The sequence below is a fragment of the Leucoraja erinacea genome, chromosome 18 (genome assembly GCF_028641065.1).
Source record: "Leucoraja erinacea ecotype New England chromosome 18, Leri_hhj_1, whole genome shotgun sequence".
NCBI lineage: Eukaryota > Metazoa > Chordata > Chondrichthyes > Rajiformes > Rajidae > Leucoraja > Leucoraja erinaceus.
Genome location: NC_073394.1, coordinates 5,196,317 through 5,224,037, shown reverse-complemented (window position 1 = coordinate 5,224,037; position 27,721 = coordinate 5,196,317). Strand labels below are relative to the sequence as shown.

Here is a 27,721-nt window from a genome sequence, read left to right as displayed (position 1 = left end):
AGCTTGTCCAGTCCTTTTATAATTGTATATGTTTCTATAAGATTCCCGCTCATCCATCTAAACTCCAGTGAATACAAGCCTAGTCTTCAATCTTTTGAGAGATATAGAACAAATGAATGAAAGATATGCAAAACAGTAATGACAATAAAGGAAAAAGGCCACTGTTTGCTGGGTGAGTACAGACCATGAGACTTTATAATCCAGTCCCTTCATGGGGACTTGGCTTGGTCAATAATGATGCGATCTGATTCAAATCTATTTATCACTTCTGATAAATGAGATTCAAACTATGTAGACCAGTGGTTCCCAACCTTTTCTTGGCCATGCCCCACCTAATCACCTCTAGAATCCTGATGCCCCCCCCCCATGTGGTGATATATAAATCTTATCATTTAAAAAGTGAACTCGGTTTCAGCTGATGAAGCTTAAAACGCCAATACCTTGGTTTAAACAAGCTTCAAAAGAACATGGCATCCATGAAAAAGAAAAATGAAATAAACAAAAGACAGTTAAAGTTCTGAGCAAGAAATTACTAAAAAATTGTTAAAAAAAAGAAAAAACATTAGGTGGTATTAAAATAATAATAATGATAAATATGATAATAAAAGAGTATTCACAGGTAATATAGAGAGAGAAAATTTCTATATTAGAATATTGAAATATTTGTGGATTGTCTCATACGAAAAATCGAAAATTTGGACCCAGACCTCCTCAGTCGCGCTCAATTGCCCCCCTTAAAAATCAAATTGCCCCCCTGTGGGGCGTACACCCCACGTTGGGAACCACTGATGTAGACCCTTCTTCAGCTGAGAATAAATGAGGAAGTTTGTAATGCAAACTACAACCCACAGCTTGGAGATTCATATAACTCAATTTAAATATCATTATTAACACATCTCTTGATTTGACAAAAAGGTAAGGTTTGTTTTGTGATTATTTACCATTTGATAACAATTATGTTGAACTACAGTCTCAAAAAAAAATTGTCACAGTGTTGCTAGCAATTTTTTTTAAGATGGGCACATTTTTCATCCTTTAATTTCTTGTAAAAATTAGACGAATAGAAAGAATCACTTATGGGCTAAAAGTTATTAAAAACTGTACAGATTTATTCTGAAACTGTCACAGTACAGAACAGCATACAAGAATATAAATAAATTTCAAATAATTAAGACAGAATCTTGATTGAACTAACACAAAGATTACTTGTCGTCTTCTTGGAGTTCTACATTTTAAGATTTAATTGTTATTCGTGACAATCGTTACAAACTACAGTTCACAGTACCTGCTCAGACTGGTTTTACAAGAGACAATTGTATAAGTATACCAATTTGAAATTTAATTCCATTTAAAATTAATGCTTCAATGTAATATAAATATAGCGCTATGTACAGGTTACAGTACTTGTGTCTTTTCTCCTATGAATGATCACATTTTGTCAAATACAGCCATACAATTTTTTCTCCTCCAAATGGATGTTCTGTGTCGTCTTGTTTTCTCCCGACAGCTTTGTGTAGTAACAATGAACGGCTAGTGTTCTCAATGGAGGAGGTGGCTCAGTACTATATATACACACACACACACACACATCGAAACCAATGGTTGACGTATATGGAATCCACTAAGTTTACAGCTCATGTGTGCAAATGGTTATACCACTTAGATTCTGGCACAATCAGCCAATTTCAAGGTAGGATTGTATTCATCCTAATACATCTCTCATGCCTTGTGTGCAAAGTGAATGGTCCTTGTAATTTTTTTGCCATGTTTAAACATATCACTCTATCACTGAGGTTTTATTCTGCGTAGGCAGAAGATCAGTTTTGTTAACTATGGCATTTGTTAACAGTCACATTGGTACAATGTAAACTTCTCTTCAAATACAATTCTTTAGAGCAATATGCACTGGCAGGTAACACGTGTATAAAAAAATAGAATTAAACGCAAATTATGCGTTACACATTTAGAATCTACTCAGATTTTTTTCTGAACCTAGTAATGCAGTGAGAATTTCACAGACTGTTTTGAATATAGCGGATGCTTCAAAGTCATTGGAAATCTTCAGTGCAGACTTTGAGCTTCCGTTGAGGAAGATGCACGCTCCCTTGAGGGCGGTTGCTGCTACCATTAGAGACAACAGTAGATAATGACGACAGGATAGAAGCTGATGGACGTCCTGGAGTACGGAAAAAGTTCTCCCGACTGATGGATTGAGCATCTTCAGCAGTGGCTGGCACACCAGGCTGCAGAATTGAGAGATTCTTAATTATTACGTTTTAATAAAGAGTTTGGAATTGCTTTATTAATTAAATTACAGCAGTCTCCCAACCCAGCTAACCACATGTTTGTGCCTGGCTCATGTACTTCCAAATCTTATCCTATTCATGTAGAAACAAGCAACCCTTCTAAACCCCAGCGAGTACAGGCCCAGTGCTATCAAATGCTCACCATATGCTAACCCATTCATTCCTGGAATCATTCTTGTAAACCTCTTCTGGACCCACTCCAGAGCCAGCACATCCCCTTCCTCAGATATGGGGCCCAAATCTGCTCACAGTACACCAAATGTGACCTTACCAGCACCTCAGCATTACATCTGTTTTTGTATTCCAGTCCTATTGATATAAATGCTAACATTGTCTTCCTTACTACCAAATCGACTTGCAAATTAACTGCACCAGCACTCCCAAGTCCCTTTGCACTTCCAATTTCTGGATTCTCCATTTGGAAAATAATCTACGCCTTTATTCTTATTACCAAAATGCACAACTCTGCACTTTGCTATACTGAATTGCATCTGCCACTTCTCTGCCTACTTTCCTAACCTGTCCAAGTTCTTCTGCAGTCCTTGCTTCCTCTACACTGCCTGCCCCTCCACCTATTTTAGCAACATCTGCAAACTTTGCCACAGCCTTCAATCCCCTTAACCAAATCATTAATGTACAAGGTGAAGAGAAGCGTCATCTGCAAATTTGCTAATGTTACTTTGAATCCCTTCATCTAAATCCTTGATGTATATTGTAAACAGCTGCGGTCCCAGCACCGAGCCGTGCGGCACCTTACATGCCATTCTGAAAGTGACCCATTAATCCCTACTCTTTGTTTCCTGTCTGCCAACCAATTTTATATCCATGTCAGCACTCTACCCCCAATACCATGTGCCCTAATTTTGCCCACTAATCTCCTATGTGGGACCTTTTAGACTCCCCTACACTGGGTAAGTGACTATTCACCCCATCTATGCCATGCATGCTTTTGTAAACCTCTAAGGTCACACCTCAGTATCCTACACCCGAGAGTAAAACGACAGTCTGACCCCTCTCACCCTGGCCACAAAGTCTTTGAATCACTTCCCTCTGGAAGGCGACTCCGGACTGTCAAAGCCGCCACAGCCAGACATGAAAATAGCTTTTTTTCCCCCATGAGCAGTAGCTCTACTCAATAATCAAAAAACTAGCTTGCTTTTGCTCTGGTATTTTGTTTCGTTCTTCACACGTTTAAATTATGTTTTATTTTTAATTTTCTACTGTATATTGTGTTGTTACTTGCGAGCAAAGCACCAAGGCAAATTCCTTGTATGTATATACACTTGGCTAATAACATTTATTCATTCATTCAGTCTATCCAGCCATCCCTTGAAACTCAAACCTTCCTAATTCAGTAACATCTTCAAATCTTTTTTGTATCCTTTTCAGTTCGACAACATCATGCTTCCAGCAGGCAGTCAACTGTGCAAAATACTCAAGTGTGGTCTCACCAACATCTTGTGCAGATGTAGCATGATATCCCAACCTCTGTACTCAATACCCTGGCCAATGAAGGCACGTGTGCCAAATACTTTCTTCACCATTCTGTATCTGTGTCACCAATTTTTGGGAACTATGAAGCTGCCTACTTCTGATTTACAACACTCCCCAGAGCCTTACCATTTACTGTACAAGCCCTGCCCTAGTTTGTCTTACCAAATGCAATACCTCACATTTATCCAAATTGAACACCATCTGCCATTCCTCAGACAAACAAGCCTGTTGGTCAATATCCCATTACAATCCGAGCTAACCCACTTCACTGTCTACCATACCACCACTTAGTGCGATTCACAAATCTGCTAACCATGCCAGTTCCCCCTCACATCTAAATCGTTAACACAGACAATGCATCTCCCCAGGTTATGACAAGGTTCTGCTCTCGAGAACCGTTCATTACGTGAACCGTTTCCAAGTCAGGAATGAGGCTGCCCATCAATATATTCAAGTAAAAAGATAGACCAACCATGAGCAAAGTGTAGTTAAACCAGGGCTTTCTACTCGTCCAGATTTCACTGCAAGGTGCAATAATATTGCAACATTGAGTTTCCACATGCAAAAGATGCCTGCAACTCCACCGCAGCCAGTAAATCCTGATGGATGGGCAAGCTATACAGATATTGGGCGTCCGTAATCTCGAAAGGACCTAAAATAAAAGGCCCAGCATCGAACCCTGTGGTACCCCACCTCCTCTCCTACATTACACCTACATCTCCTACCTTCAAGTCAATTTTCCAGTTGGTCAGCTCGCCCTGTGATCTAACCTTCCAGACCAGCCCACTGTGCTGCCCCTTGTCAAACACCTTGCTAATTCCTTGTATGTGAATACTTGGCCAACAAACGTATTCATTCATTTATTCATTAAAGTGTATGTAGATAATGTCTACTGCTCTGCCTCTGCCAATCTTCTTGGTCATTTCTTCAAAAAACTCAAACTTGCTGATCACGATTTCTCAAGCACAAAGCATACTGCTTATCTCTATTCCGATTCCATCATCAACCCATCTCTATTCATACAATGGAAACTATTGCCACCCTGCTGACAACTTCAAGTGAAGACTTATCTCATGTAAGAAATCGAATAATTATTCATTAATAAAATTGTTGTTTTAATAAGGTTTTCTTTAAGAAAATTTGAACGCTTTGGCATGTGACTACTTGAATCAAAAGAAACGTTAAATATATTTTAATATATTAGCTGTAGCCTTGTGCATTGGAATGAGAGCTCACCTGTGGTAAACTGAACAATGCTATGGGATGGTGATGAGGAGACACTGGTTTAACAAAGATCATCTTTCCTTGTTGAAGATTTGTGCGTACTGCGAGGGAAGCCGCTTGCTCTGGCGAGGCAGTCATCATCGACGGTCCCCGACTCACTGAAAAGTGCATTCCTGGATTGATTAAACCCAGATTCTGCAGTGTGAAATTCAAGATTCCCGGGCTGGGGCTGTGACTCGGGAAACGATGACTTGAAGAAACAAATGATGATATGTTAGCTTGGCTCACGACAGGAAGGGAGGCTACTGAAGAAGGAACAGCCACGGCATAAGGCACTTTCAAAGGGGTGATATGAGTGGCAGCTGGAGAGAAGTCCGAAGTCATTATTGGTGCAATCCCTAGAAAAGAAAAAGAGCATTTTGAATACTTATTGCCAAATCTAGAATTAATATGTTTTAAGACATTGTAATATAGTCAAGACTTTAACCAGATACTAACTGCATCTTAAAGGCACAAGCAGCAGCAAAACAATGTACCCTATACATTTTCTCAGACCTTGCAATGCAATTTAATCCGATAGATATCGACGATACTGGAATCAGCAAACAATGCACTATGCAGCATATGCATTTTCATCTTTAGACTTGGTGTCAAAGAAGTGACACAAAGCAGACATTCAAGAGAGTAGATGTGAAGTGAGCAAAACAAAATTGAGTGAAAGATGATAATCAAAGTGAGAAAGGATTAAAACAACAATATCAAACAGAATTATCAGACCTGAAGAGCAAGAGATGTGATGAGGATTTCAGAAATTAGTTGAAGTTTTAAAAACGCAAGGACTGCCACAGCATCTCTTCCTTCAAAGGAAGATGTTACACAGATTCGAGGAGTGATTTTCTGTAGATACCTGATAATGGAGAATGATAAAGCTGATGTTCTGGTGAGGCCACAGAATTGTCTTTCATTTCAGGAGATCTGTCACTTGAATTACTGTACGATGATTGCTGTGGCAATGGGATGAGATATCCTGTTGACATTACAGTCTGAGGCAAAATAAAACAAAATCAACTATGACAATCAAGACGAATTAAAATGCAAATGATGTGCTAAAAGGAACAGATTCTTTTGACGTTAGAATGAATCCCAGAAGCAGCAATTTCAGTTGTAGGCTTCAGGCCCATTCTGTTAATCACATTGACCATTTTACAAAGCCCAGAACCTACCTCAGGCACTGAACGGAGATGTGCAGGAAAGGAAATTGCTACTGGAACACTTTTGACCGTGGTGGTTTGTCCTTCTGATAATACAATCCGACACTGCTCTTCATTCTCAAGGAAGCATTCAACACTGTGCTCGAGTTTTTCCGAACCCAGAGTCTTGTCCTCTGGAGCATTGATGAACTCTGGGTCAAGATGGAGGGCCCTTGGTGATGCCCTGTTTGCCATCAAAGCTCTGCGCGCCTTCAGCCTTGCTTGATGAATCTCAAAAAGATGATCTTTATTCGCTGAATGATCCTTTAAGGAAAAATAAAGGGGAATATGTCTATCGTTATCATTATCAGAGGAGATCAGTTCTAATACAAATAGAGTTACCCGAGATTGCCATCTTGCAGACTTGGTATTGAATTTAACTATGTGTTGTTTTGCGAATCTACATTGGATCTCATTGTAATCAAAGGGAGATCAGAGCAGGAACCGTTTGGAGAATTAAAGTTACTGTCGACTGACCATCAGATTGCTAATGCAAATGGTTACAAACTACATTCAATAATATAAATTTTCCGCTTGTTCTGCACGAGTGGTTCAAATGGACATTTCAGTACCGTAAGATTTCTGTAACATTTTAAATAAATATTAGGAATATTAATTAACGCACAGTACGGATTGCATGAGCATGCAAGATAAATTTAAATATTGCTATCACTTTCACAACATAAATTAAAAATAGACAAAAATGCTGGAGAAACTCAGCGGGTGCAGCAGCATCTATGGAGCGAAGGAAATAGGCAACGTTTCGGCTGCACCCGCTGAGTTTCTCCAGCATTTTGTCTACCTTTGATTTTCCAGCATCTGCAGTTCCTTCCTAAATAAATTAAAAATAATCTAAAATAAGATTTTTCACAGGACTTTTTGGTATGTATGCATGGGATGCAACAAACAACATTAAAAAAACAGTATCTATACATATCATATTTTAGTAGCTCTAAAAGCAGACTTTGATCCCAAATCATTTCCTGGTATATTAGCAGTATGCTCCAAATGAGGCAATTTGTGTTTGCCGTTAATACCAGAATGACGGAGGTGTTCTTTGAGACAAGCTTTTAATTTTATGGCACTAGATAACAGAAGAGCATATTAAATTAATCATGTGTGAATAACAAATCTGCTGTTAGGTTATCATATAAACTGCTAAATACAATTTGTAAAGGTCATCTATAACAATATTCATAGAAATCTGATCACAGCCAAAATAAAAACCGACGAAGCAGATTAAAAGGCAGAATCAGGTCCTGGAGTTATACAACACACCCTCCAACTACCCATGTATATGCCAACCTTAATTAGCCATCTACACAAATCCCAGTACTAGTGCTTAGTCTGGCCTTCTATGCCAGTTCAAGTGCCCCTTCAGATAATTTTGGAATGTAGCAAGTGCCTGCTGCTACATAAACCCAACCACCAGTGTGTTTCAGAATCCAATCACAATCTGGTGAAAATAAAAATCAGCCCCAGATCCTTATAAATTTATTTTCCCTTAAAACTCAGTCCTCAGGTTTTTGACACCTGTTATCCCACCTCTAGCCCATCCGTGTCCATTGACTATTATATACCTCCGTTAGCTGCCCCCTGTCAGCCTCCTCTGCTTCAGGAGGTGGTGGCGGTGGTGGGTGAGAGAAAGAAAAACAGTCTGTCCAGTCTCTTCTCATTCTAAGTGTTTCACTCCGGGCAACCTCCTGATGAATTTCCTCTGCACTCTCTCCAATACAATCATGTCCTTCCTAGAGTGGTGACCAGAACTGCACACATTTTAGATAAAGCTGTACCACCAACCACTTCCCTGTTCTTACAATTGATCCCCAGACTAATTAAAGCCCGTTTTCTGTAAGGTTTCCTCATGGCCTGATTTCAAAACAAGGAACTGCAGATGCTAGTTCACAAACAAAAAATAGAGTGCTGGATTAACTCAGTGGGTTAGGTAGTATCGCTGGAGGACATAGATAGATGACATTTGTCCAGGAGGGTCTCAACCTAAAATGTCGCCCACCCACTTTCTCCAGCAGTGCAGACTGACCCGCTGAGTTAATCCAGCACTTTACATCTTTCCCAGCCTTATCTACCTGTGCATCCACCTTCAGGGATACTTGGACTTGTATCACAAGGTTTCTCCAGATCCCCAATAGGGCCTTGGGGCCTTCCACAATGTCTTCAGCTTATTAGTTCTCGCAAAGTGCTCAATCTTGCTCATTAGAATAAGATTCCATCTGCCATCATTCAGCCCATTTTTACCAACGGATCAATATCTTCCTGCAACCCAAGCCACTTTTCAACAACACCAACAATTTGTGTTTCACCTATAAACTTACTAGTCATACCTCCTACATTCATACCCAAATGATTAATATACATGCCAAATGGTACCTGGACTAATATCAGCGGCACACCACTGATCACAGGTTTCCAATCACAAAAACAATCCTTAAGCATCAACCCCCCCCCCCCCTTCGTCTGCTCCACCAAGCTAATTTTTGGACCCAAATTGTGCCAAATTCGGATACTAGATTCATCATCATAATTGAAAACATTAGCGACGACGCAATGGTGCTGGTTTCCGATGGGAACGTCCTTACAATGCTATGTACAACAGTGATCGCAACTTCTACTGAGGCACAGGTTTAGGATACGGGACAAACAGTTTGGGGTGGGGGGGGAGGGGGAAATACCCGAGAACATATAGCCCAAGAAGATAGTGGTAGCGGGTACTCTTACAACATTTAAGAAACATCTGGACAGGCAGTTGAATCACCAAGGTGCAGCAGGCCATGAACTAATCGCTTGTAAATGGGATTGGTGTAGATAAGTAGAGAGCTGGCAAAGACTGGGTTTGCTGAATGGTCTGCTTCTGCACTGTTCCACTACAATAACTTTTAATTATTTAGTATGTTCAAGAAGGAACTGCCGATGCTGGAGAATTGAAGGTAGACAAAACGTTGCCCATTTCCTTCGCTCCATAGATGCTGCCGCACCCGCTGAGTTTCTCCAGCAATTTTGTCTACCTTTAATTATCTAGTGGTTTGGCCGACCTATTGAGAGATCAATTGCCTTAAAACAGCACGTGGTCATTATTTATAACAAATTTCATCTTATTTTACATTTATCTTTCTGCCAAATGATAATCCAAGATTCCTACAAAGCAAAAATCTAAGCTGAACTTCTTGAAAAATAAAACCAAATCGAGCAATTTTATAGGAATATATGACATTTGCTACACCAACCACTATGGTCAGCAAGGCGTCTGAACATGGGAAGCTTAATCTTCTAAACTACAGATAATAGTCTTTGTTTGCCTTCTACAGGATGCAAATTGCCTGGTGCAGAGAAGATTTTCATAATTGACAAGAACCAAGTTCCTGGAATAACCAAACCAAATCAGTTCATTATTCCCAATATATAAATTAAGAGTAATATTTGATTCAAGTTTAAATCATGTATAGGTCATAATCATGCGATGTAATGGGAAAGCAAGAAAAAGAAACTCAAATATCACCGTACCTTAATTGGTGCACGTGACAATAAATGTGAATGTGAATCTGCATCTGAATCAGAACTGGGCTTGGTTATGGTGATCGCACAATGCAATAGACTATGACAATCGACAATAGGTGCAGGAGTAGGCCATTTGACTCGAGCCAGCACCGCCATTCAATGTGATCATGGCTGATCATCCATAATCAGTACCCCGTTCCTGCCTTCTCCCCATACCCCCTGACTCCACTATCTTTAAGAGCCCTATCTAGCTCTCTTGAAAGCAAGAGATCCTCTAATACCAAACACAAATGACCATTATTCACACAAACTCTTTAGTTGATGTGGAGGAATATCCTCTGCCAAGTACCGTTACATTTTTAACTAATTATGGCAGAACAATCACAAATGTTATCAGGCAACTGAATCATCCTACCAACAACTAGAGAGCAGTCCTGAGCTACTATCTACTATCATTGGAAACCCCCGGACTATCTTTGATCGGACTTTATCTTGCACTAAACATTATTCACGTTGTTCCCTTCTTCATGTATCTGTACATGGGGTGGCTCGATTGTAATCATGTATTGTCTTTCTGCTGACTGGTTAGCACACAATAAAAGCTTTTCACTGTACCTCGGTACAGGCAGCAATAAAGTAAACTCAAACTAAGTCCTGCATATCTTGAGACTATTTCACATGTCTCAATACTACCTGGCAATCACGGCAGTCAGAGAATGTGTTACCGTAATTTAGTTACGTCATGTAACACTCAGTACGTCTTTGGAGAAATACCATACAACAGATAGAAACAAACAGTTAAACGATCACCATTATTTTCAGTAACTTCAAAACAAAGCACAAACAATCCATTAGAATTGTTGAAACACACAAAAATGCAAAAAATATGGAATGAAAACAGTAAATACTGGGCATTCTCAGCAGGGCAGTTAAGATCATTGAAAGCAATTGCGTCAGCCTAACAAGCTTGGTCTCCAGCCTATCACAGGCAATCTATTTGTGGTTACTATCTCGCCTCAACTCTGCAACTAAAAACAAACTTCTCGTCTCATTTTTCGAAGTTCAGTCCATGTGTCATTGACCCAAACATTAATCTTGTTTCTCTCTATTGTGCCTGATCTGCTGAGTAAGCCGTGTTTTCTGTTTTTACACCAGTCGAGATATTGATATTTACGAGATTTTCATTCATTTACCCTCAATGAAACAGTTTCCTTTGCTGGCTGGCTCTCTTTACTAGGCGCTTCCTTGAAATGTTTAAAATTCCAAACTTCGCTAAGGTCGTGTGTGGTAAATTGTTTCAGGCACTGGTCAGGGACAGGATCATGTTTGGCTGCTTTGCTACTTTGGTCCTTGTAATCTGTGGCTGATGCAGTTGTACACATCTCAGCAGTCCTTTTACTGGCGTGCATTCTTGGCTGTGAATCACTTGGACTTGAAATTTGTTTGTCAGCGGCGAGGGATACCGTGAAGCCAGAAGGTGCGGCCGGGTTCCTTGGCGGGGGAGGGTGGAAATAAATTGTGTAAGATCCACCGGAGTGGCATTGAGGTATCATCACGGGTAAAACCGAAGAATACTGTCTGTGCATCAAAGGGAAGACTCCGAGAGGCTGAAACGTTGGTTTAACCCGAGGGAATACAGAATTAACTCCAGAACATAGAGTTGGATCTACTAGTCCAGGGGGCTTCTCAGGTTTTGTCTTCTCTTGCGATGAAGTTGGTTTTGTTGGCGAGGTTGTGGATTGAGCGGCGTTCTTGCTGAGGGGGAAGAGAAATAAAAACTTAATTCCGATAAACTGAAAACGCTATTGGTGATTTAAAAATGTCCACAATTTAAATTTAAATTGTTTACAAATTTATGTTAAGACATTTAAAATGGAGCACAATGTTCTTTGTGTAGAAAATTTGAATATCTATTTGGGGGATAATGAACTCACTTGGATTGTGCCTCCAACTGTAGTTTACAGATTGTGGCAAGTTGGTCCATTTTACTGGGATATATTCCAGGTTTCTCCCAATTACCTTTACGGAAGAAAACAAAATTAACAATTGGCAAATTCTTTTAATGTACAGTACAATGACAATATGCGATTTTGCTAGAAACATTGTTATGGAATAACAGAAAGTGACCCACTACAACATCCTACAAAAGGTTGCTTTTCTGTCGACAAAAATGTTACCTAAACTAATCTTCCACTGTTAAAAAAACACGATTAACAGTCACACAAAAAAAGCTTGGCACTTGGACAAGAAATCCTGAGCATCATGCATCTAAATTATTAATAACCAATATTTTTGCTAAGTAGAATGATGCAATTGTGCTGTAATTTAAACATGAGAAACCGCTAAAATAGTTCTCAAAAATGCAACTCCCAAAATATTGTGATTTATTTTGAATTCACCTACTTTCATTGACAATTCTGTATTTATTTTCCAATGCTGTAGTGTCACTTAGATGAACCTTCTATCCACATATATAATTATTTTTGGATAAGCAAACCAACGCCGATTCATCAAAACATGATTTTTAATATTCAGTAACATTTTAGAAACAGATTTGGTCGCGAATAACAGTAATTGAGCTCCAGTGGCTTTTTTCCCCCCATTTAGTTTTAATTTGGTCTTGGTTAACCATTTTACAATAATGATTTTTAGCAAACCAACAGAGCCAGTAGTGACAAAGCTATTGGCTCCTAATCAGAATTACATTTTAAGAATTTCAAAATATATCCCTGTACAATTATGGATTAAATTAGTTATTCTGAAATATGTACCGTAGACTTTTCCAATGGGACTGCTGGGTGCAGAGTTGATCCTCCTCTGATCATTCTCCATGTTTGGCATTATGTGGTTTAAGGAAGCATGTCGAGTGAAACTCTGCTTGGTGGTGGAGGCAGGGAAAAGATTCTTGGCAAAGGTTTCTTTTGAAATCTTAGGTAACGAAGTATTATTTTCAGCGGAGGTAGTCGGTGTAATAGGCTTTACATCTGAAACAATAGTAGATTCAATATCAAAGGCCAATTCCTTTATTGTGAAATCAACTGATTTCATGCAGAAAAAAAAAATCGAAAGTTTTAAGAATGAGAAAAATGCACAATCGTTATCAAAATAACCAAGTACCATTTAGATCTGGAAATGCCTCTGGTCCAATCCATTTAAACGCTGGCTTCCGTCCTCTCACCTCTGTTATGTGCACCTTCTTTATCAGTTCAAGGCTGGTGAGGACATTGGCTATATCGTAGAGTCGTCTTATTTTAGCTGCAAGTAAAATATGAACTCATTACCATATGGTGAAACTATTAATTTCAGAATTTCCTAAAAGTTTCAAGGATGAAACCCTTATTCTATCTACATTTATTGTCTTTTGCTTTCATCCACATAATCAATGGATACAAAACATTCAATAGCTGCCTCCCAACATCCCAAAGCAGGAGGTTATTTGAAAGATCTCAGAACAAAGGAAAGACCTACACATAGATAGGAGATGTGATCACAAAGCTATCGCAAGCATTGAAACGATAATAATGGGTCATGGACCATGAAGTACATAAAATCTGTTCATTGTGATTTGGTCTGTAAAAACAAAACAATGAATAATCGATTTATCTCACGTTGTAATAAGCAACATTGTCGCATTGTTACATTACAAGATATGTTGTTGACTCTTTTAATCATATTCTTGTTAGGGAAGAGAATAAACAGGCCAAGTAATTCAAACAGTGAATGGGGAAAACAGTAATCAAATACATAGCATCAATCAAAATTGTAAGGCCTTGGAGAGGAAACAGTGGCATTTGAAAAGAACAGCCATGGTTATGCATGTGGATTATAAATAACATCCAAGCATCGTCTGTGGTGCAAGGAGAAAGGAGCCTTTTCTAAGGAAAAAATTGCAGGTAGTTGAGCTGAAGTAACGGTCTCTTCAGCCACTCAAGGATGCGGCAGTTTTGGAGGCAGCTACTCATATGCAAAATAATATCCTTAGTATATCCTTATACTTATTCCCTCTCAATCACTTTTTCCAAGTTCCTGAGTGAGAAAAATTTACAAAAGCTAAGATCAACACAGATATACATCAAGAAACCATTAGCCTAAATGTCAGAACACTGCACAACAATCAGTCATATAAATAGTCTCATGTCTTATAACATTCAAAAGGTAATTAGATAAGCACAGGGAAATGGAATACAGCATTATGCTGAGTTGGTTAAAGGAGATACATGGAAGATAAATACCACCATGGACCAGTTGATTTGTTTTGGTCCTGTATCTGTATACTTTTAAAACTCTGTGTTTGTGGGTGTAAGGCGTTTTGCATTTGATTCGTTACTCTGCGCAAACCAGATGCAAAAACGCAGAGATTTTTACCATTTCGCTAGCGATTTTACTTTTACATTCGCACATCCACTCCTTGGTCAATTATTTCCACAGATTTTGAGCAAAATTGATCACAAAACTTGAACAAAACTAAATTTTTAAGATCTAAACGGCTCTTACCAGCTGCTTACGTCGCAATGCCCACATGCCGACCAATGTAAGCCGCTTTCTTGCATTTGCATTCGCTCTCATCCATCCCCCCCCCCCCCCCTGCGCAAACCAGATCCAAGTAAAAACGCAGAGCCTTTTACATCTGCATTTCGCCCGCACGCTTTTACGTTCACATTGCGCACATAACCCAAGACTCTATAGCGGTCAATTATCTTTCCACAGATTTGCAGAGCAAAATTGATCACAAAAGCTCGAACAAAACTGCCGCCCGGCTCTCCTTTCCCCCCCCTCTAAACGGCTGCTCTGCTATAAGATCTTTGGTTCCCACGCTGCTTTTCACCGTCCTCGCTGGCGACCCGCAGGCTCACTCGGGATCACGCCCGCCCACTCCACCCTCCCCTCCCCCCGTACTCGGGGTCTGAAGCGCCGAGGATGCGAGGTCATGGAGCTGAGGCTCACTCTGAGGCCGACGGCTGCTGGGCGGCCCTACCCCTCTCCTCCCTCCCTTCTCCCACCTCTCTCTATATATATCGGCCGGCCCTCTGCTGCTTTTGATCGTCCGCTCCAAAAGGCAGGAAGCTCCCCTGCCTGTGTTTCCCTCTCTGTGTGCCCCCGTGTCTCCCTCTCTGTGCCCCTGTGTCTCCCGCTCTGTGCCCTCGTGTCTCCCTTTCTGTGCCCCCGTCTCCCCCTCTGTGCCTGCAAATTGGGGGCTATGTGTGAGTGGATAGGGCAGGGCATGGGGTAAAAGGAGTGAATTAATAATATTAATATAATATCAATGAGGGTGGGTAGTGTCTGTGAGGGGTGGTTAGTGTGTGTGTGAGAGAGAGAGGTTGGTTAGTGTGTGTGTGACGCCTCAGGCAACTGCACGTTGGGGGAACAGACCCATTGGGTCTGTATTTGGTCTAGTATTCATTAAAATTTAAATATGGAAATTACAAGACTAATAGGTGAAGAATTTATACTTATATGTGTAAAAGTTTTAATGGTTAGCATTTGCTAATTCGTTATAGTAACTGAATATTCTTTTAAATTATTGATCTACTTACTCTTAAATTTGCTATGATCCAAATCCACCTTCTGGTCATCACCAATTAGGATTTTTGCAGCAGTGTCAAGACTGACCACGCGGGGCTTTGATACCAGGAACAACATGACAAATTTCTGACTCATAACTCTCAGGGATTTGTCCTTGCGCCCATTTACTGAAGCTGCAAATGGAACAATAATAATATAAAATTGCAAAATTGATTAAAAAAAAAAAAAACCCTTTCTTCGGCAATGCATGCATATCCCTTAATTCTACAATCTTGACTTGGTACTTCATTTCTGAATCACAGTAAGCAAATTCTAGTCATCCAAGATACCATTTCATAATTTTTCATGTAATCCCCATAACAATGCAAAAGTTTAATTATATACGCAAGGCCACTTTACCCGAGTTATCCAATTACTGCTGCTCCCCTGAATCCTTGCACTATCCAATACTCTTTTGAACATTGCATCGAGATTTTCCACCACGAGGCAAAGTATTCAAATCAATCTCTTTCACTACATAAATTCTTATCTCTCCTTTGACCAATTATCTCCAATTGTTGTCCTGTGGTTACTCACTACTCCCCTGCCAGTGAAGTCCTGTACTAAAATAAATGCAAAAAAAGGATCTTTATTTGAACTACTGTTAACATTGCCACATTAACCAGTTTCTAAATGAGAACTTGCCATAACAACCATGTTGCAAAAGAAGATTATAAAATACATCTTAGAGAGGAGATAATAACTGTAGGAAAAACTGGTTTCCAAAAGGTTGAAAAAACAAAAGAGGGGCTTTGCTTTGAAAAAAAAAACGCATATTGTAGAATAATAATAATAAATTTTATTTATGGGCGCCTTTCAAGAGTCTCAAGGACACCTTACAAAAATTTAGCAGGTAGAGGAAAAACATGTAAGGGGAATGAAATAAATAGTAGAGACATGACCAGTACACAAAGTAAAGACAGAGAATGCAAGTTACACTTCAAGATTGGCACACATATAGAAACATAGAAATTAGGTGCAGGAGTAGGCCATTCGGCCCTTCGAGCCTGCACCGCCATTCAATATGATCATGGCTGATCATCCAACTCAGGCCATTCTAGGCCAATACATTTGGGTGGCATAGTGACGCAGCACTGGATTTGTGGTAGTTTTGGGAAAGATAGTTATGGGACAGCACAGACCCGGTCAATAAGTTCTAAACTGGGGCTACAGTATTTTACAGTATTAGACAGAGGTTTTGCTTGGAATCGGTCAGCTGCTGCAAGCAAAAGGATGTCTTCCAATGTGTGGGGGGGGGGGGGGGGGCTTTTAAAAGCAAGATCGCAAGAGTTCATTAGATTGAGGGGCAAGGCTGGCAGGAGCAAGGAATCCTGGATGACACCAATTGGTCAGAAGTACAGGCTACTGGGATCACAAATGAATTCTCAGGATACAATAGAGTATACTTAAGAATAAAATCAGGTGGGCAGAAGGGGACACGATATAGTTTTGACAGAGAAGATCAAGGAGAGGCCAAAGAGATTTTATAAATATATTAAGGGGGAAAAAAAAGTAACTTGGAAAAGAGTAGAGACCTTCACAGATCAAAATGGATGTCAATGCGTGGAACGGAGGGCCTCAATGTTTCTCCTGCTTTCACTATGGAAGATTGAAAAGCTTGTGAAGATAGATAAATCTCCGGAGCCTGGTTAGATATATCCAAGTACACTATGGGAAGGTAGAGAAGATATTGGGGATATCTCTCCCTGCTTGAGATATATGCATCATCGTTAGCTGTAGGCGAGGAACTGGAAAACTGGAGGGTGGCTAACATTATGCTCTTGTTTAAGGAGGACTGCAAAGAAAAGACTGCAAAGAAAAGAGCAGTAAGCCCAACATCTGCGATAGGAAAGTTACTGGAGGGGTTTCAGAGGGATAATATATACAATCATTTGTAACGAGTAAGGTACAATAGCAATATTTATGGACAGGAAATTTTCAGTGGCATAAGGGTCAAACTCGGGAAATGGTCATCTTGGTCGGTATGGATAAGTTGGGGCGAATGGCTTGTCTCCATGCTGTATAATTCTAACTTCATTATTTTGGTGCAAACAGATTCATAACCCAGACTACATAAATACCTGCTCTAAACTCCATTCCAGGTAGTTCCACAAAGTACATCTCTTTCTGCTTCACGTCACTTGTGCTATCTGAATTTTGTTCACGGAGTGGCTCTTTCACATAAGCCTCATGCAGTTCATATCCTTTCTTCTTAATGTGCAACATTTGTTCTGCATATTTTTGATCTTCGCCAACAGTTTTCAAAGTTCCCAGTGTGTGAGCGAGGTTATGGCGACCATGCCACGTGTATCGGTTCTTGGCAAGGCGACTGACCATATGCAAGCTTTCCAGAACATTTACAATATCATAAATACGCCGACGTTCAACATCTATTGAAGGTGGAAGTTAAATTCTGTTAATAAAATAGGTGTATCATTTTGAGACTATTTATACTTTGATCCATCTACATTACGGGTTTACATTAAAAAGGTTCACAAACAATTATTTCTTACTGTTACAGTTTAACTCAAAATTTCTCAGCTTCTGACCTCCCCTTTGATGAGTTTTTTGATAATATTTCACTCCCTCTCAAGATACATGATTCTGTTACAATACAAAGTGATTATTCTTTTATGAGCAACTCCCAGGAGTATTGGTTATTCATTAACTAGAATCTAATCAAGTCATTGTGTTGCATAATACCCAAACAATCTGGCTGATGGTTAGTCTATGCCCGTTTCTAGCTCAAAATAATCATACTGCTGAACGAAACTTGAATAAAACGAACACAGCAACAGAAATCGAGTAATTTTGAAGCAGAAACAAACTGCGAGAAGAACTCTGCGGGTCGAGCAGTGTCTGTGGAGGCAATGGGAAAGTTGACGTTTTGGGTTGAGACCCTGCATCAGGGCAACAAAAAAGGTTCCATGGGGCAGGAGTAGGCAGAAACAATGAGTGTACCAGGGCAGTCAGATTTGTGTACCAGGGTTTTACTCCATCATGGAGTAATATAGCAGGGAAGCAGGCCCTTCGGCTAAACGTCCATGCTAACCAAGATGCCCATCAAAGTCCCATATTTTCACGTTTGACAAATACCCTCAACCATTCCTATCCAATACGACTCTCTTCCCTCTCAACCTAGTCCAAAACCAGCCTCAAAAGGGCATCTGTGTCACAAAACGCGAGTGCGTTTTATTCAAACAATATTTTTTTCTTATCAAAGTCCCCCCACCCCCCTCCCCCTTATCATATACACTGTGTTACAAGTATGCATTTTATAATGCTCATGTGAACTTACTCAGTTCTGCTGCAACTTCATCCAAACAAATGTCATTGTTCACGGCAGAATTTGGATAGTCAGGATATCGTGCCAAGAACCTATAGCACAACAATCCCAGGCTCTTCTCTTTACGACTCGGATGAAATTCTTCTCCAGATAACGGATTCTGAAATTCACAAGATATTTTGCCTTATTTTGTTCACATTAAGATCTGGTGATAACAGTATTTTTTTTAATTTTATGATGTCAAGATACCTGTAAATTCTCAACTGCCTCTGAAGTATGGTCTTCGTCCTCCCTCTTCTTTTCCCTGCTCCTAATCTCGGGACTAGCAGCACTGATTAACATTTTCAAATTAGCAGTGGGGGTCCATGGCTCTCCAACAGGGATTTCATGAAGCTTTGTTGGAGTGGTCATGGCACCCATGTCTGGCCTGATCCCTCCCAATAATGAATGTGAGGTAGAGGATTGTTGCTTCAGCGGAGTTTTTATTGCTTTTTTATGTGGTTCCAAAAATGTATTTTCCTGTTTTGAAAGATAGAAAAGACATAGGGCCATTTGTTGCTTATTTACATTGCATTGATTTAATTCCATCATAATGTGACGTTGATTCATACCTATCTACAATGTTTAACTAAATGGGATTTGTCAAAAAGTGCTCCATCTTAAATCCTTAAAATCAAAATTATTAGTACATTTGGCACCACCAAATCAAAGGCACAGAAGGTTCACCCTTGCAACCTTTTTGGGATATTTGTCAAATAGCACGAAACACAAGCATAGGCACATCAAGTCTGTGCTGACTATCAAGTAACCATTTACACTAATCTTATTTTATTCACCAATCAACTTCTCCCAAATTTTGCAATGAAGGCAATTTATAGTGGCCAATTAACTGACCAAAGTGCCAGTCTTTGGGAGAAAACCAGAGCATATATTGGAAACCCATGCTGTTACAGACAAGACTAAGGAGTTAGTGGTAGACTTTAGGAGGATCGGAACACCCCTGTCCATCAATGCTGTTTACCAGGGAGTATAAATACCTTGGAGTGTACCTGGACAGTAAACTGGACTGGTCCAGGAAGGGTTAGACCCAGCTGTACTTTTTGAGAAGCCTCAGCTCCTTCAACATCTGCAGTAAGATGTTGCAGATGTTCTACCAATCATTGGTAGCCAGTGCCTTCTTCTTCGCTGCCATGTGCTGGGGCAGCAGGGCGAAGGCCGTGAGCGCCAATAGGATTAACAAACTCATCCAGAAGGCTGGCTTGTCCTGCGGGCGGAGTTGGATTCATGCGAGGTGGTCTTGGAGGGGAGAATGCATCTCAAACAGTGGAGCATCTTGGACAATACGGCTCATCCCCTCCACGACACACTAGTCAACCTAAGGAGCAACAGACTCATTGCACCAAAATGCAGTACAGAACGCCATGGGAGATTCTTCTTCCCTGTGGCTATCAAACTGCACAACTCCTCCCACTTCTGTTGTGGGCTAGACTGACAACCCCCGCCCTCCTCAATCCTTTCCATTCGTCAATTTAATACTTTAATTTCATGTTCCATGTATTTTGTGTTTTATGACTGTAGGCAGATCATTTCCCATCCCGAGATAAAAAAAAGTTCTATCGTATCGTATGCAAACTCTACAAATATAGAACGAGAGGTCAGGTAAAAATTGAGTCACTTTGACCTTCAGTGCCCTCCATAATGTTTGGGACAAAGACCCATCATTTATTTATTTGCCTCTGTTCTCCACAATTTGAGATTTGTAATAGAAAAAAAACAAAACAATCACATGTGGTTAAAGTGCACATTGTCAGATTTTAATAAAGGCCATTTTAATATATTTTGGTTTCACTATGTAGAAATTACAGCAGTGTTTATACATAGTCCCCCCCCCCCCCATTTCAGGGCATCATAATGATTGGGACACAGCAATGTCATGTAAATGGAAGTAGTCATGTTTAGTATTTTGTTGTATATCCTTTGCATGCAATGACTACTTGAAATCTACAATTCATGGACATAACCAGTTGCTGGGTGTCTTCTCTGGTGATGCTCTGCAAGGCCTGTATTGCAGCCATCTTTAGCTTATGCTTGGTGTGGGGGCTAGTCCCCTTCAGTTTTCTGTTCGGCATATAAAAGACATGCTCAATTGGGTTCAGATCAGGTGATTGACTGGGCCACTCAAGAATTGACAAATTTCTAGCTTTGAAAAACTCCTTTGTTGCTTTAGCAGTATGTTTGGGATCATTGTCTTGCTGTAGAATGAACCGCCAGCCAATGAGTTTTGAGCCATTGTTTGAACTTGAGCAGACAGGATGTGTCTATGCACTTCAGAATTCATTATGCTACTACCATCAGCAGTTGTATCATCAATGACGATAAGTGAGCCAGTACCTTCAGCAGCCATACATGCCCAGGCCATAACACCCCCACCACCGTATTTTGCAGATGAGGTGGTATGCTTTGAAACTTGGGCAGTTCCTTCTCTCCTCCATACTTTGCTGTTGCCATCATTCTGATGCAAGTTATTCTTCAGCTCATCTGTCCACAAGACCCTTTTCCAGACTGTGGTTACTCTTTTAAGTACTTCTTGGCAAACTGTAACCTGGTCATCCTATTTTTGCAGCTAACAAGTTGTTTGCATCTTGCAGTGTAGCTTCTGTATTTCTGTTCAAGAGGTCTTTTGCAGACAATGGTCATTGACAAATTCACACCTGAAGAGTGTTTTTGATCTGTCAGATATGTGTTTGGGGATTTTTCTTTATTATAGAGAGAATTCTTTTGTCATCCGCTGTGGAGGTCTTCCTTGGCCTGCCATCCCTTTGCGATTAGTAAGCTCACCAGTGCTCTCTTTCTTCTTAATGATGTTCCAAACAGTTGATTTTGGTAAGCCTTAGGTTTGGCTGATGTCTCTAACCGTTTTATTCGTGTTTCTCGGTCTCATAATGGCTTCTTTCACTTTCATTGGCACAACTTTGGTCCTCATGTTGATAAACAGCAATAAAAGTTTCCAAAGGTGATGGAAAGACTGGAGGAATGACTAGGTGCTGAGAGCTCTCTTATACCTGCATTAAGGAGGCAATTAAATACACCTGAGCAATTACAAACACATGTGAAGCCATGTGTCCCAAACATTATGGTTCAGGCAGTCATTGCATACAAAGGATATGCAACAAAATACTAAACATGACTACTTTAATTTACATTACATTGCTGTGTCCCAAACATTATGGTGCCCTGAAATGGGGGACTATGTATAAATACTGCTGTAATTTCTACATGGTGAAATCAAAACGTATAAAAATGGCCCTTATTAAAATCTGACAATGTACACTTTAGCCACATGCAATTTTTTTCTATTACAAATCTCAAATTGTGGAGTACAGAGGCAAATAAATAAATGATGGGTCTTTGTCCCAAACATTATGGAGGGCACTGCACATACCATTCCCAAGATCAAGTTTTGCTCTTGCTTGACTGTGCAATGTCAGAGACAGATAAACCAGTTCTTCCATCTGTCACTTTAGCTCTTGCCTCGTGTGATCATCTCTCACCATGACAGAAGGCAGCTAAAGTACAAACTTGCAAAACTGAATATCTTTGCAAAACAACTATTGAACAACAGCAAGAAACTCACTTTTTGGTCGAAATCTGCATCGTCTTCACATTTTCCATTCCTGTCAGCCGTATTCAAACTTTCACTCAGATCTTGCATCTTTGAACAAAAACTTGTCATCTTGCTTACCTGAAAATCAAACACTGAACATAGAATTGGGAAAGCAGAATGCATCGCCATGCATCCCATACCATATCAAATATAAATGTAATTTATAAAATTTTAAAAAGAGATCAAAAAAAGACCAATAGAAGATACAATAGAAAAAATATGACTGTGAAGAAAAATGTAGGTACATTTTGTATTGTTATGAAATATATAAAGATAAAGACTTGCAGTATGGTGCTTGAGAAGACATCAACTTTTGATAGTCCTAAATCTTTTTTAGCCAATTGTGTACATTTGAAGTGTTGTTCTAGTTGAACTGTTGGGAAATACCAATCAAGCTAAATCATGGACAGCAAGCAGCATTGGTTTGCTGAGTCAGTTTGGCCGTTGGAAAATCCTAATCAAGATAAATCATGGGCAAAATTGCTTGGAGAGTCAAATTCTGGTGGATCAGATCAATTTCTAAAGTAAAGTGGGTAAATGTCTCCATGTAATAGTGAGGAGAAAAATAATACGGGGGGGGGGGGGGGGGGGGGGGGGCGGATAGACACAAAATGCTGGAGTAACTCAGCCAAACAGACAGTATCTCTGAATAGAAGGAATGGGTGATGTTTCTGGTCGAGACCCTTATTCAGACTGGGAGTCAGGGGTGTCCAGATATATTCAAGGGTAAAGACAACAGATCAAAGCAGATGGAACTAAGGAAATGTAGAATGGTTCAATGTCAGCCGAGGGAAAGGTGACAACGTGGCAAGATTAGGGGGAGATTTCTCTAACCCTAATGAAGCCCCCCCACCCCCGGTGCTAGAGCAGGGCGACGTAACTCTCCCTCCACCTTCCCCGGCTGCTGGAGCCGGACTGACGGACCAGGTGAATTGCGGGCAAACCCCACTGCGACCCCGCCCCTCGGGAGGGAGGGGCGCGACAGGCAGAACGGACGGCCAATCGTGGCCCCGTCACCCCGGGCAACGGGCCAAACGGTGGGTGGCGGGAGCGAATCGGCGCGGCGGGGAGGCGGGACCTTGTCGCCCGGTCAGCAAGTTGCGTTGTCGCCAGGGCAGCAAGTTGCGTTGCGGCCCAGAGGAAGAAGGTGGGAGGGAGGGAGAGGTTTTTTTTATATTTAAAAAAAAAAAATTGGCGCGTAAAACGAAAAGCTCCCGCGCTGGTGGGGGGGGGGGGGGGGGGGGGGGAACTCGCCCGAGTTGGCGGTCTCACCGGCAAAGTACATGCGAGGGGTCTTAACCCGCGAGGAAATGGCACGGCCCGGTCCGTCGGTTTATGATCTGGAGGGAGGGGGAAGTCCCGGTAATCTCCTCTCTGCTTCTCGTCCCGTCTCCGTCAGCGATGGTGGGTTCTTGTTTTATTCTCCGGGTGACAAGAGAGTGAACAGTTGTACCCCGGCACTGAGGGGGGAGGAGGAGGAGGTGGCGGGTGGGCGGTTGGCGGGCGGTTGGGAGGCTTTTCCCGCGCGGGCTCCACAGCGCGAGCCCCGAGCCCGTTGGGTTTGAAGGCGGAGCGCGCGGGGGGTGGTTGCCCCCTGGGGGGGGGGGGGGGGGGGGGGGGGGGGGGGGGGGGGTATGAGGGGGTATAAGGATGGGGGTAGTGGGGGAATGGGAGGGGAGTGAGGGGGTATAATGGTGAATGGGAAGGGGGAATTGGGGGGGAGTGATGGGGAAGGGGTATAGGTGAATGTGGGGGAAAGGGGGTATAACGATGAAGTGGGGTATAGGGGGTGAATGGGAAGTTGTATAACAGTGAATGGGGGAAGAAGGGGGGGTATAAATGTGAATGGGGATGTATAAGTGGGAGGGAGAAGGGGGTATAAATGTGAATGGGATGGGAGTGGGGGGGGGGGGGAGGAGTATAATATATATATATATAAGGATGTAGGGGAGTGGGGGGGAAGAAGGGGGGTATAAGGATGGAGGGGAGTGTGGGAATGGGAGAGGACAGTGGGGGGGGGGGGGGTACAAGAGTGAATGTGAGGGGGTATGGGGTGAATGGGAGTGGGGGGGGGAGGGGAAGGGAGAATAAGGATGGAGGGGAGTGAGGGAGAAAGGGGTATGAGAATGAATAGGAGGGGAATGAGGGGGTATAATGGGGGAAGGGGTATACCAGTGAATGGGAAGGGAGTGAGGGGGTATAAGGATGGAGGGGGGAGTGGGGGAATGGGGGGGGGGGGGGGTATAAGGGTGAATGGGATGGGAGTGGGGGGGTATATGGGTGGAGGAGAGGGGGGGGCTATAACGGTGAATGGGATGGGAGGGAGAATAAGGATGGGGGGTATATGGGAGAATTGGATGGGAGAGGAGCGGGAGTATAAGGGGAATGGGAGGGGAGTGAGGGGGACGGGGGTATAGGTGAATGTGAGGGGGGAAAGGGGGTATAAGGGTGAGTGGAGGGGAAAATGGGGAACAAGGATGATGGGGAAAAAAAAGGGGTATAAAGGTGGAAGTAAGGGTATAAGAATGGTGGGGGAGGGGAGTGTATAAGGGAGAATTGGGATGTATGGGGTGTATGGGAAATGAATGGTGGGGGGTGGTTGCAGGTATTGGGGGCAGGCACAGGGGGAATATTGATGGTCTATAGGATTTTTGGGGAATATTGAGGGTCATGGGGATTTGGGGGGGATGTTGCAGCTGTGGGACGAATGGGGGTGGGGGGGATGTAGGGGGGGATGTAGGGGTGTGTGAGAATGGTTGTGTTGGGGGGGGGGGGTGAGGGTGTAGGCGAGATAGGGGGGGGGGGGGGGGTGGTGGTGGGAGTGTTGGAATGGGAGAGGAAGGTCAGATCCCAGGCTTGATCTGGAGTACAAGGTCAAGGGCTAACTTTGAGGAGGTGTGTCTGGTTCTGGAGGTGGGGGGAAGGAAGCTCTAGGTCAGGGTGAAGGGTCTGCCTGGGGGGGGGGGGGGGGGGGGGGGGGGGGGTGGAGGAGTCCCTGATCCTGTGTAGAGATATTGAGGGGGGGGGGTGAAGGGTCTGCCCTGGAGGAGGAGGGTTGGGGTGGGGGGGGGGGGGGGGGGGGGGGGGGGGGGGGGATGCAGGGAGATCCTGGCCCTGCAGTGTACAAGGATGCAATGACCGTCCTGGAGCTTGGGGGGGGGGGGGGGGGGGGGAGACTCTCCATCTAGAGTGCCAGTGACACTCACCTCCCCCCCCCCCCCCCCCCCCCCCCCCCCGGTAGGAGATGTATCGATCACTAGGCTTGCCCTGAACAGAGGGCGGAATGGGGCACAGCTTGGACCGCAAACCCCTTCCTTTGGATGGGCGTTCCTCCAATCCTGGGGATATATCTATCCATCTAATGCAAGTGAATATAAATGCCTCCCGATCGGGGGAATGTGACCCCGCAGGGACAACTTACCCTAACCCGGTCACGCACCAGTGCCTCCTCCCTGAACAGTCACCGGTTGTTCTGCATGAATCCACTGACTACCACTTCATCTGCTTCTGTAACCTTGCTCAGAGCTTTCAAGCTGAAACCTCTATCAGCAATGGCTTTGGGCGCCACAGTAGCTCCATGTTCCTCTGCCGGCGGGATCACTCCGATCATACACCGACACCACCCCCATTCTTGTGTTCACCTTGCTCCATAGACACACAGAAGCAATCCACCCCTTAATAACAATCTAACCACCAACATTCATCAAATACGTTTTATTTTACTTCTTCACAAAAACACTTACCCGATCAGGCTTTCCCTTGTAATCGCTCACTGCAGCGTGGAGGAGGAACACAAGTTACTCAAGTTGTAGTAGCTCCATTGAACTGTTGTAATTTCCGTTGTCATTACACGGCCCTGTTTTAAGACGGATAATACAACCAGGCGCTGGGCTCCATTCATTTGCAGCGCTGGAGAGAAGTGGAAACTTGTCCTTTGTACCGCCGCTGCCATTTGCCGCAATCCCGCCCCCTCCAAAACTTCTCGGCCAACCAGGCCACCTACACAACCCTTCCTGGCCAATGCCAGAGCGCAGGCAAGTTTCAGACACGAAAGTAAAATTGGCGGGGGAAAGTGCGCGCAAAAACAAATTGCCTGCGATTTAAAAATCATGTTAACCTGCAACATCCTCCCTATTGCTAACTCGTGTCTATTTCCACTTATATTGTGCCGTGTGTATGTATTTTGGGCGCGACTGTTGACACGTTTGTTTTAATTACAAGATAAATATTCCGGAAAAGGAGATTTTGGACGGAATTAAGTTCCATCACTTCCATTCCACATCGCTCAAGTAACATGTCCCTGGTGAACGCTGACAAGACACGTCAATAGCAGATGATTCCCTGGAAAGAGTTGTAGTCCTTGAGAAAAATATCGAGAAAAAAGTATTTTAAAGTTCTTATTAGCGCATAGTAACTTGTTTTCTTCGGTGCTTTAAACATAAATTTAACTTTAATTAAATTTAATTAAACTTTAAATTTAAACTAAATAAAAATGAAGGAAATGAATGGCGCTGTGATTCTTGAAGGCATCTGCTTGATTTAAGTAGTTTGACAATGCAATCGGACGGACGACTCGTCTCGTTAGTTAAGCAGAAAGGAACAAACAATTTAAACTGCGCGCTTTCATTTTTCTTCTTATTTTGGCCAGACGCTTACAGATAGGAGCCACATAAAGCATAGGAAATAATTTTCGGAGTCGTAGGAAATAAAGAGAGAGCAGTGCACTTTACATCTCTGAGTACGGCAGATTGTTTCTCTGTAATTATAAGATTCGAGATGGAGCGATACTTCTTCAAATGTCAATCATCTGTGCATGTCAACAAAAGTGAATAAACCATACCGTCCTTCTCTAAATTTCACAGCTAACCAACCATTCATTCTGTCAAAATACCGTTGAGAGTAGTAAAGATCGTTAAGCAGACACGGATTCGTTCTCTGTAAACTTTAATGGACGACGTTTAATTGTGCAATCAAATGCTGATTCCTGTTCGTTAGCCTTGGCTTTGGTTCACTTCTGTAATAATTCACTCAGCGTGACGTATGACGGTATTAGAGAGGGTCAACGTGCATTTCACGACAGACACATCTCATTAGAGTCATACTGCATGACAACAGGCCCCTCAACCCACTGGATCCGTGCTGGTGATATGTCCCTATCTATATTAAGCCCACATTCCAGCAACCTGTCCCTCCTGTTCGATGCCATTGCATACCAAATGCTGTTTAAAATCCTTTGAAGATATTGTGACACTACCAGCCTTCACTATTCTTTGAAGCAAGGCTTTCTAGATTTTAGCGTTTCCAGGTGAAAAATAAAACTCCCACAAATGCCCTTTAGATCTCCTCCCATTAAATCCTGCTAAAGGGAAAAAATTCTCTCTTTCTGTCTAGTCTATGCCCTCTTAATTTTGTACAATTCTAT

At 42.1% G+C, this 27,721-nt stretch overlaps 1 protein-coding gene across 4 annotated transcripts; it reads right to left on the bottom strand.

The window, feature by feature from the left end:
* Window positions 1-965: 965 nt before the first annotated feature.
* e2f8 (E2F transcription factor 8) lies at window positions 966-26,233 on the bottom strand. Of its 4 annotated transcripts, none has more exons than XM_055649185.1 (14): window positions 26,043-26,076; window positions 22,270-22,377; window positions 18,885-19,154; window positions 18,648-18,795; window positions 17,431-17,739; window positions 15,322-15,483; window positions 12,905-13,042; window positions 12,559-12,771; window positions 11,722-11,806; window positions 10,981-11,542; window positions 6,248-6,538; window positions 5,932-6,067; window positions 5,037-5,422; window positions 966-2,243 (listed from the first exon to the last, which is right to left on the bottom strand). In XM_055649185.1, exons 2-14 carry the CDS (start codon window positions 22,366-22,368, stop codon window positions 2,049-2,051), a joined length of 2,994 nt encoding a protein of 997 aa, XP_055505160.1. In that variant the 5' UTR covers window positions 22,369-22,377; window positions 26,043-26,076; the 3' UTR covers window positions 966-2,048. The 4 variants fall into 4 exon arrangements, with proteins under 4 accessions (XP_055505160.1, XP_055505157.1, XP_055505158.1 ...); XM_055649182.1 differs by lacking the exon at window positions 26,043-26,076 and adding an exon at window positions 25,721-25,986; XM_055649183.1 differs by lacking the exon at window positions 26,043-26,076 and adding an exon at window positions 23,572-23,603.
* Between the last annotated feature and the right edge of the window lie 1,488 nt (window positions 26,234-27,721).